Source organism: Pavona decussata, unplaced genomic scaffold (genome assembly GCF_977016875.1).
Source record: "Pavona decussata unplaced genomic scaffold, jaPavDecu1.1 SCAFFOLD_202, whole genome shotgun sequence".
Classification (NCBI taxonomy): Eukaryota; Metazoa; Cnidaria; class Anthozoa; order Scleractinia; family Agariciidae; genus Pavona; species Pavona decussata.
The window spans coordinates 832201-843433 of NW_028145610.1; the positions used below are offsets into that span (position 1 = coordinate 832201).

At 39.5% G+C, this 11233-nt stretch overlaps 1 protein-coding gene across 1 annotated transcript; it reads left to right on the forward strand.

The window, feature by feature from the left end:
• The first annotated feature begins 2311 nt into the window (after positions 1 to 2311).
• LOC146461004 (uncharacterized) lies at positions 2312 to 8336 on the forward strand. The gene is made up of 3 exons (XM_085087393.1): positions 2312 to 4190; positions 5168 to 6705; positions 7778 to 8336. The coding sequence occupies exons 1-3, from the start codon at positions 2956 to 2958 to the stop codon at positions 8068 to 8070; spliced, it is 3066 nt and encodes a 1021-aa protein (XP_084943519.1). The 5' UTR covers positions 2312 to 2955; the 3' UTR covers positions 8071 to 8336.
• Positions 8337 to 11233: the final 2897 nt, after the last annotated feature.

Consider the following 11233-nt stretch of genomic DNA (forward strand, 5'->3'; position numbering starts at 1 on the left):
AAATCAAAATTGTACTATTTAACATCCTAGAATCTGAAGACTTTTATGACGATTTTGAACTAGTCTCTAGTAACAAAAGTCATAGTTGTATGGCACGGCCCCATAAGCTATACATAGTTTGTATGGCATATAGCTATACATAGTTGTATGGCATGGCACTGACACGGCCCCATAAGCTATACATAGTTGTATGGCATGGCACTGGCACGGCCCCATAAGCTATACATAGTTTGTATGGCATATAGCTATACATAGTTGTATGGCATGGCACTGGCACGGCCCCATAAGCTATACATAGTTGTATGGCATGGCACTGGCACGGCCCCATAAGCTATACATAGTTGTATGGCATGGCACTGGCACGGCCCCATAAGCTATACATAATTGTATGGCATGGCACTGGCACGGCCCCATAAGCTATACATAGTTGTATGGCATGGCACTGGCACGGCTCCATAAGCTATACATAGTTGTATGGCATGGCACTGGCACGGCCCCATAAGCTATACATAGTTGTATGGCATGGCACTGGCACGGCCCCATAAGCTATACATAGTTGTATGGCATGGCACTGACACGGCCCCATAAGCTATACATAGTTGTATGGCATGGCACTGGCACGGCCCCATAAGCTATACATAGTTGTATGGCATGGCACTGGCACGGCTCCATAAGCTATACATAGTTGTATGGCATGGCACTGACACGGCCCCATAAGCTATACATAGTTGTATGGCATGGCACTGGCACGGCCCCATAAGCTATACATAATTGTATGGCATGGCACTGGCACGGCCCCATAAGCTATACATAGTTTGTATGGCATATAGCTATACATAGTTTTATGGCATGACACTGGCACGGCCCCATAAGCTATGTTATGTTATGTTATGTATACTACCGTTTTGTCATTCCTTTCCGTCCTACGGCCCTATTTCATGTTTTCCTTGTCATTTCTCCTGTGCTGCCTTTAAAGAAGCTCAATAACGTTCTCCGTTATTTTAGTTCTCCCAAACACCTTTCCTTGTTCTTATATTTTTGATATTATAGCTCACGACAGTCTGCCTTCTTACTTAGAAGTTAAAGTCATTCTTTCTTTTTGCTATCTTTTTGTAATCTTTTTGTAATCTGGCCCGCCTAGATTAGCTTTGCTAAGAACGCCAAGAAATTGTAAATGAAATTTTTAAAAAACACGTAATAAAGTTGAAATAAAGTTGACTTTATTATATAGGTTAGTTCGGTTACATGGGATGTATCTTTAGAGAGAAAAGTAATGGAACTAGTTAAAGCTCACTGAAATCGCGCTAAAAAGCTCCAAAACCACATAGGAGAAAGAACAACAGACGATGGAGTGCAGGTAGGGATATTTTTATTGAAAACTCTTTGAATCGTTTTTTCCTTACAAATCGTTATAATTTCGCCGTTACGCAATGGTGATGTATATGTGACGCTCAAATTACAATACTCATGCAAAGGTCACGGTCCGTGATAACTCTCATAGAACAGGCTGGAGCCTATCTCTGGCGAAATTTTCGAACTTTACCACCGCACCAGGAGTTAAACTCACAAAAGTCATGCATACTGAACCCGGCTTCACAATCGTGTTCAAATGAAGGAAGAAAATGTCGGGCAAATTTCTATGAAAAATATTTCCAAGACCCTCTCTATGAGAGTGCCAAGTAAAAAAAATGAACCTAAACCGGGCAGGGTAGATTCCACGGCAAAGGGCAGGCAAGGGCAAGATTTATTTCAAGATGCAAGTTAATGCTTATCATAGCATCCCCTGGTGGGGTATGGTGTGTCACGATGAAAATAAAGGTACATAGTCGAAACTCATGGGCATGCGGGATAAACGTTGAAACTGAAGATTTGTTGAGGGCTTTTGCCCAGGAGGGGGAAGGGTGGTGGGGAGGGGTACGCCAATACATAAGCTATAGCACCGCAATAAAGGATATGCTTTTCAAGCAGTTTAGTCTGGGATAGGGTATAGAAATCAGGAAGTTTTGGTCTAGAATAAGGTCTTATTTTCTAGGAAACTGATCAATTGTTTGAAGAATTTAATTTAGTGTAGACAAGGGTTTTTTTTTACACTTAGAGGACTGACTGTGATTCTAGAAAATAGCGAGTTTGGGATTGGGTTAGTATTTTTGGTCTTCAGCCTAGGGTGATAGTCTAATACAGAGTTGCAAAATAAACTTGCACCAAAAAAAAAAAAATTCAAGTACCTCCCCGGCCCTCCCCGCCCAGGCTCTTGTCACTCCAAATAGGGGTGGGTGGCAAGCCCCCTTACCATACCCTAGTCAGGAATAATTTTGTTTCCATGGCGGATTTGCAAGTGCATGACAGCAGATGGTCGAACAGCTGATTTTGAAAGGGCCACAAAAGGCTGATAAAGGCGATAACAATTCAACTTCCCACACATTATGAGAACTTGGTGGTTCTAAAGGCGAATTCTCACCAACTGACGTCAATGGAGGCGGACCTCTTTGATGCTAAGAAGCAATCACAAAGCGAGTTCGTAACGAAAAGAATTTCTCATTCTGAAGGCATATTGAAAATTGACTTGAGCGAACACAATTGTTTTGTACACTGTTCAGCGAAGCAATTAACAGAGTGCTGGGGAACTAGACAGGTGTTCCAAGTATTTGTTTAATGTATTAATCGCAACAGTTATACATCAAACAGTGGTTCTGATCTTCGCGGGAGGCCGATAAATTTATTGTGACTAAAAATTTCATCAGATCCTAGCGATATCAATTTTCATCGATTCAGCGATCTTGAAAAACGTAAAAATTATCGAGAAAGCTATTTGACTTGAATTTAATTGGCGAGAACACTGTTCAAGGAACTGATCGAGTTAATGCTTTCCCGTAGATTTGACAATCTCTATTTGACAGGTTAATTTGCAAACACTTGATCGGATCGAGAGCTGGCTTTCTAAAACTATTCAATCAAATGGCTGCTTCGACCAGCTCAAGACCTCTTATGGGACAGGACGGACCAACCTTCGACGATCCCGAAAGCGACGCAGATACAGAGGGGAGCGGATCGGCTGACAACATTAACGAAAATTCAGCACTGGACGGCGAGCATTCAGGATCACAGGAAAAAGAGCCGCTGTCGATGAAACGACGAATCGCTTTGGTTGGCGCCCTGCTTCTCTGTGTGTTTACGGTTTTTGCATTTGCGTTCTTGCTACCCTGTCACAAACCAAGATGCGAAAAAATTCCTGTTTGTCCCGGCAAAGGGGACTTGACATCGGTTAACTGGACTGCCAATTTTAGTGGTATCATTCCAGGTATGATCTCTCTGGTTGACATGACAGGGTATGGTAGACCTGACATTTTAGTTGAATTTGACATAGAGGAAAAAGAGGTGAAGAATTCATCCTTCTTGAGGCAGATTTGTAAGGCTAAAAATTGCCATGGGGGTGGTGTTTTGGCCATTGATGGCTCCTGTGGGAACAGGCTCTGGGTTTTTAGTCGGAATTCCTCCTTTGGTGTATTGGCTTGTGAAGGGATTGCTGGAAAGACTGATCTAAATGATGAACACTGTTTATTGTTGGAGGAGAGGGTGAAACTTGTTCTTTTGGACGTGGATAACGGAACGACAAAATGGCAGACTGAGTCACCAACCAACCAAAAAATTTTGTCATTTAAATATATCAATGATGTTGATGGAGATGGGGTTAGAGACATTGTATTTGTTGGTACGCAGAAGGATACAGACAAAGAAGGCAATATCAACATGTTATCTGGAAAAAGTGGAAAAACCATTGGTGGATCCCTGCTGTTACCAGGAAGTCACAGAGGTAATAGTATCCTTGCTATTCATGCTCTGTCGAACACAGAACAATTTGTAATTGTTGGTTCACTATCAGTCAAGGAGAACAGTACCTCGTTGTGGGCTATATCAGTGCATGATCTGTTAGAGAAAATTAAAAATCCAACAAAAGAGATTCCAGGCATACCTTGGGGAAAACATCAGCCAGATGCAGCTACTGGTTTCATATCAGTTTTAAAAGATTCTGTGATCCTGGTACAACCTCTGCTGGCAGATCTTGATTCTGATGGTGTGAAAGATGTTGTCTTTTTAATCAAAGAAAATGGAATTTCCCTAATGGCCATGAATGGAAATGATTTAACAGTTATGTGGAAGAGGGTTGTGCCATCAACTGTTTCTATTCACAAGTAAGTTTAGTGACTGTTTTTAAATGCTTGTGAAATTTATTATGTTGTATCTGTCAGGTCATTACTGGTCAGCCAAAAAGCTAGCTGGTTACTCATTAAACACTGTAACTTCGTTAACTGAAACACAGAGCTACAACTAAACTTAGACCCATGGTGTTTAATTTCAGATGAGACCTGTTAGATCGCTTCCTATAATGAACAGTTATAATGACATGACTGACTAAAATTTATTTTAGAAAAAATTCAAATTTGAAATGAACAAGAAAAATAGGGCAAGATGCCTAATTACCATTAGATAGCTTATGGCTTTGAAATGCACAGCTATATTCTCTGATTACTGCTAGTGATACTGGTACCGTGTGAATACTGACATCTGATGTTAGCCAGAGGGGTCTTTATATAATTAATATCCCACTTTCTTAAATTGATCTTGAAATCAATATCAAATCGCAAAGCATCCACTCAAGGGGCAATAAGCCTGTATCAGACACTGATAATAATTATTTGTATGGCCGGGATTTGTACAGTTTGCACAGACTTGAAACTCTGCGAAATTGGAAGAAAAACCTCAGAACGTTTTCTTATGTGTACCTAATAAGAAGGCAATAATGCATTAAAAGGTACTGTTGCACCATCATCAGATCAGAGAGCCTAACTGGCACATATGACTGGAGCTTAAGCATGAAGCAACTATTATAACTGCTACTCTCCACTGGATGGGATGCTAATCTATATTACATGGTTACCCCAAGCAGTATGTTGCCGGTACCCATAATACACCTGGGCATGGGTGGAGAGAGACAGTGTGAACAATTTAGTTTCTTGCCGAATGACCGCTCGTTCTGACGTACTGTCAATCAAAAGTCTGACACACTAACCACTAGAGCACCACACCTCCATACTAACGCATTATGTACTTAAAATTTTACAAAAAACTTAAACAAACTCATAGACTGAGTTTCTTGTTATATTTCCAGGTTATTCCAAGCTCAACGCTCTGTTGAAGGAAACTCTACAGATGTTGTTTTGTTTGCTGAACATGCCAACCATTCCTCCACGCTTTTGGTCATTGATGGTCCAACAGGAAAGATCATCTGGTCATTTCACAGCAAGACAGGTTTACCTGTGGCACCAATACCTTTACTTGGAGTATCCGGCATGAAGGAGGCTTTTGTAATGTGGCTTTCAAAATCAGAGGCCCTGACACTGATTCCTAGGCCCAGACAATCCAGGCAAATCCAACAAGGCAGTTTTGAAGACAGAATTGTCAGTGGATATGCAAATAAAAAAACTAGAAAGCTTTTGTCCACTAATTCACGTTCTACTGGTAGAAAGGTACCAGGATATAGGCGCCATGAAGGGGTTGGTATGAATTTGGATTCTGATTCTTTCACTCCTTCAGAATGGCTGGATGATTACAACATTCTTTCTTTTGATGATCATTATGGTGACAGCTATGGTAATGATGATGATGATGATGGTTTTATTGATAGTGATGTTGAGGATGCTGATATGGCGTCAAATAAATTTGAACTTGGCCCAGAACAAGAAATTGAAAAAAAGGATGTCAGTGGTTTTCCTCGCACCCTGGAGCAGGTCTTTGACTCACCTAATGAAAATATTGAAGCTGACAGTGGCTTGCTGTCTGCATGGCAGGATGAAAACATGCAGTTTATGGAAAAGAGGCATTCTAACAAGGACTTGTTCCCACATGCAAAGAACTCCATACAGAAGTTCCCTTACTCTGATGAAGGTATCAGACAGCAAAAAAAAAAAAGGTTTGATAAAAGAGCAAATTTGGTTGTACACAAGCATGATCTGGAGCAGGAACTCAGAGATCTGACAGACCACAGAAAGGATGAGGCCTCAATCAGCAGTCAAAAGAAAGATAAAGCTTCTGTTAGCAGTCAGAAGAAAGATGAAACTGCAATAAGGATTCAAAATAAAGTTGAGGCATCAATGAGAAGACAGGAGGAAGGTGATACCTTAGTGAACAGTCAAAAGAAAGAAGCAACCTCTATAACCAGCCAAAAGGAGGAGGGAGACTCACTTAGAAGTCCACAGAAAGATGAAGTCTTCCTTTCCCATCACAAGCAGGCTGCTTTAGCTTCCAGGCATCAGAAAGATGAGACCTTGATAACCAGTCAAAAGGCAGCAAGACTTACAGATGTTCCTGGTGACCATCCTCTTCCTAAGCCAAAGGGTTTGAAACAGTACCTCCCAGAGCCAGCTAGAAGAGATGCCATGAGCAACCTCCAAATAGCATCAAAGAGTGACATGTCCCAGGTCAAGCAGTTTCTAACAGAGAACAGCAAACAAGATAATTCAAATCTGGCACCTGAAGCTAAGAAGCCTTCCTACCATAAGAGATCTGTGGAGAGCTCACAATCGGGATCCCAGTGCGTCAGAAGTTCAAATGATGATGCAGATTCTTATGTAGCTGTGCTATTGATGAAAGATGCTGATGGAAGACAGCACATTGCTGAGATAACAGAGGAGAGACCACTTTACTTAGGTAAGGACTTAAAGAAAAGCTTTCTGTTAACTTCTGGCCCTCCAAAATTATGAGTACAAGATTTGTTTATTAGAAGGCAGTATTTTCATACTATGGATTATTATTTGGGTTAATACCAATAAAAATATATTGTATGAAGGTTCCTGGTAATTCTGCAAAAATTCCTGGAAATTTGCTGTCATTGGTATCTTAGATAATCATAACAAGTTGAGACATTGTAGGTCTTGAAAGATCCTAGAAATCTGTAAAAACATGCGTGTATAAAATACAAAAAGTTATGCACTGTCAATTTTTTTCTTGAGGGGGTGGGAACAGACTGTATCAGCCCAGCTTTTAGGTTTTGAATGTGTGGTCTTGAAGAATATCTTTCAGTTGATCTGGTTCATAATTGTGCATCCTGGAGATCTCTGAAAGTCCTGGTATTTTGTTATGGCATTTTACTGAACTAGCTTTAGTTCACTTAATAATGTTGCAGGTCCTGACATGGCCTGGAAATCTCCTTTTAAAATGTCCCGCAGTCCAGTTCCTTCTATGTGGGCCGTATTTGAGGTTTCAGAAAATATCCATACTCTCTCCTACCTTCCCCCCCCCCCCCCCCCCAGTTGATGGAAGGTCATTTGCAGGAGGAAATAATTCTGAGGGGAGGGGTGTCTTAAAAGTCATAGTTTTTAAAGGAAAGTATGAAGTTGAATTGTAATTTCCAGGAGAGTGGAGGTGATCAACCAATGCACCCCCCCCCCCCCCCCATAAAAAAAGGAAAAGAAAAAAAAAAAAAAAAAGAAAGAAAGAAAAAATTCTTTGGGAATGGCAATACTGTGGCATGGCTTAAATTTGCATGCAAATTCCAATTTGGGTTAATTGGAGCCCTGAAAAAACTATAGTGGTCCTTAAGTCCTGAAAAATGTAATACTACAGTTCCTGAGAGAGAGTACAAACCTTGCCTCAGCATGACTGGAAATCAAACAATATAACTGTACTTAAAATAATATAATGATTCTGCGATCTGAGAGTGATATGTACAAGAGCCATAGAAAGCTTTTGATAACTGCAAATTGTGGTTTTTGTGTTTCAGATGCTGACGAATATGAAAGTTTGTTCAATGTCAAATCCACTTCCTGTCTGCGATTGGTGCCCAGTCTCATATCCGAGCCTGTGTTAAGAGATACTGAGGAGGGAGTGGATCTAATATATACAGTCAGCTTTGCTTCTGACGATCATTCCCATCATGTTGGAAAAGTCAGAAAAATGACCATGTCCCAAGTATTTGAAAGCCTGAAGGGCCTTAAAACTTCCTTTACCACTGTGAAACATCAGTCAAAAAGGGAAAATGATTATTCCTTTAGTTTTCCAAGAATTCTGAAATAATTTATTAGTATTGACGGGCTGTGCCTGTTTCTTAGCAATGCTGAATTTCAATTATTTTTTATCAATTTGAATTTTATCACAAAGAAGATTGTGGCTATTTATTGAATTTTTTAAAATTACAAATTAATACTTATTAATAATAATTGTACAAGTCATGTGTATTAATTGAAAGGAAATTTTATTTTTACCCAGGCATATGCAGTGTAACGATGATTATATCATGTGAAATCAACTTGAACGAATGATCAATAAATGAGTCTAAAAGATGTTTTGCCAGTTGTTTTTAAATATGTTACGGAAGGTCCAACCCCACTTTCTACCATTTTTTCTCATTCCATCCTGCATTGCTGGATTGATCATCAGTGGAACCCTACTTTACAGTCACCCACTTGCATTGTAATGTGAAAACTTTTTTTATAAATTATGGACAGTTTTCTTCAAGTTGGTCCTGACTCAAGAATTTGATGTCGATGTCTTTAGTGGAGAGCACTAATAGGACATTTTCACTATGGCGTCATTTTACTACAACTACCAGAATCCTGGTTTTTCTTTTCTCATACTATTGTTCTTTGCTCTCCACTGGGATTACAAAATTTGCATTTGAAAAGGAAAACGTAATGAATTCTGGTAGTTGTAGTAAAATGACGCCATCATGATAATGGCCTATTGGGAACAGTCAGCAGATTATTTCTGTTTATTTCACTTTTTACAGGGCCGTTCTCCTTGTGATGAATGCACCCTTATTATTTGTAAAATGGTGTTTGAGGAGAGTTAAGAAAATTGGAAAACTAATGGCAGACAAAAGCCTTTCGGAGCAAGGACAAGAACCAACAACAAACTCAACTCACATATGACCAGTGTTTTCATTAATGTTTGTGGTAGGAGGGCTGTTAGTGGTGAAAAGACAGGTGCCACTCATTAACTTGTCTTGTTTAACTGGCTTAACTTTAAATCTCTCCAGAGAAAGGTACCATGTTCAGAGTAAATGGGTTCCAGTACCTGGGGCTCAGCTGCTTATAAAATCCCTGGTTTGGGAATCTCACCTGGGCCACATTTGTAGGAGCCGAGTGTTCTCAATACTGCATCATCCCTGAATTGAATTGAATGAGGAGTGTAAGGGAGTGCACATGAAAATTGCCCTTTATGTCCAGGGGCGTAGCGTCCATATACGCATGTACGCCCGTGCGTACAGTTGAGATCTGAGATAAAAAAAAAAATTCTCATTCAATTTGCTGGGTAATAATTTCATATTTGCACATTATACTGGCGTTTTTTATTAGAATTATTCCCATTATCCAAGCATTAATAATTCAGTGCTGGCCACTAATAATGGCAAAATGTATTCGAGTGGTAAGCAAAAATAGGAAAAACGCCTTACAAGATGGAAGCACAAATGGAGTGGCGTGGATCTGAATGCGACGCCGCAGACTTTGGTTGAGACTCTTGACCACACAAACTCCCAATTTTATCCCGGTGTATATGCTGCTCTCGTAACATTTTTAACTTATTCTGTGTCTACATGCACCCCTGCGCACGTAGCTTCAGTAGCATGAAGAGACTAAAATCTCCTCTGCAAAGTACGATGACGGACGAAAGACTGAGCTCCCTAGCAATCCTTCATATACATAAACATAAGAAAGTGGATATTGTCAGGTTGGTAACGGAGTTTGCCCATCGTAAGGGTCGACGCCTCGCCCTTTGTTGTGACCTGTCTTCATTGTTTTTGTATTTTTTTCTTTTCGGGACACTAGCTTACAGAAATCACCTGGGAAAGGGTAAAAATAAACAACTTTCTACTGCACTTTTGCCGCATTACTTATTGAAAATGCCCTGAAGAAAAACTTGGAGATGGCATTTCTGAGACCCTAAATTTCAAAATTTTCTGGGGGAGCATGCCCCCAGACCCCTCTAGTTGTAAGCGCCTTTCGCAAAATTTATTCTCGTGCGTACATCTTCAAAAGTCCCACGCTACGCCCCTGATGTCAATTTGTAATCTACACTTGACCCAGTTATTAGCCATTTTGTTAAAAAAGAAACTAGACAGACATCTCAAATTCGCATTTTATTTACACTTAATAAAATATTGTCATTAGGAAACTCTTAGGCAAGTGACAAAATGAAATCAGTGTAACACAATTGCATTCAACTTCTGCACACAGTCTTGAGCTTACAGCCCACAAACATTTAAGAAAGTCGATGAAGGGACTGTAACACAGTTTGTGGACTAGTCATGATATTGTTTTACAAAATTTCTTTTTCAACCCCTTCACTCCCAAGAATATTATGTGGTGCAAAAACTCTTTAAGCCCCAATACTGATCTGCATCCAATTTCTCCTTACAATATATCATCTTGATCAAACATACAGGTGATGAAAATATATAAAAAGATCACCAGAGGTAAAATTCTTTATTTTGAAGAAATTTTTCCAATGATTGTATGAAATGCAACATTGCATGGAGAATATGTAAGTAGATGTCAGTGTTTTAAAGGACAGAGATGTTGCTAAGAGCTGGCTATAGAACTTCATCTTGATACCAACCTTCTTAAACTCATTAATAATTCAAAAGCCAAAGAGAAAGGAAATCATGCACGGTGACGTGTTTGGATATCTGATGAAAAACTCCTCGTTTTTGCATCCTTAATTTCTCCTTCAAAATCAGTTTGTTTGAGAAGTTATATCAAACACTCGTCACAGTGTTTCATCACAACATCAAAAAACCTTGAAGTTCGACAAAAATACTTCGCTACGTGTCATATTTTCAACTCTCTTCTCGGTGTTTGATATGTGATGAAACACTGTGTCTCGTGTTTGATATATTACTTGAACGTTTTACATGTACTCTAATGAAATGGAAGGGTGAAAGAAACCTAACTGAAGAATTCTCTTAGTAGTAATTTGAATGAATGTGAAATTGAACTGCCGCAAGACCTTATTTAAAATTTTGGTCGTTCTTCATTGTTTGTTCAGATGCTCCTTTTTGGTATAATAGCAATTATACATTCCCAGCTTTCCATTTTAATTTCCAGAGCATTTTACAGTCAACCCAGGTCACGCGTGAACGATATTTTTGAAATTTGAACGGAGTTTTGAAATTTACATGTCAGTTTTCAAAATCGCCAACGAGATTTCAGAGTTCCCGTATAAATTTCCCTAGCTTATT

Coding starts and splice junctions, on each gene's coding strand:
- LOC146461004 (XM_085087393.1), top strand. CDS start 2,956: ATGGCTGCTTCGACCAGCTCAAGACCTCTTATGGGACAGGACGGACCA. Junction 4,191..5,167: donor TCAACTGTTTCTATTCACAA/GTAAGTTTAGTG, acceptor TTATATTTCCAG/GTTATTCCAAGCTCAACGCT. Junction 6,706..7,777: donor GGAGAGACCACTTTACTTAG/GTAAGGACTTAA, acceptor TTTGTGTTTCAG/ATGCTGACGAATATGAAAGT.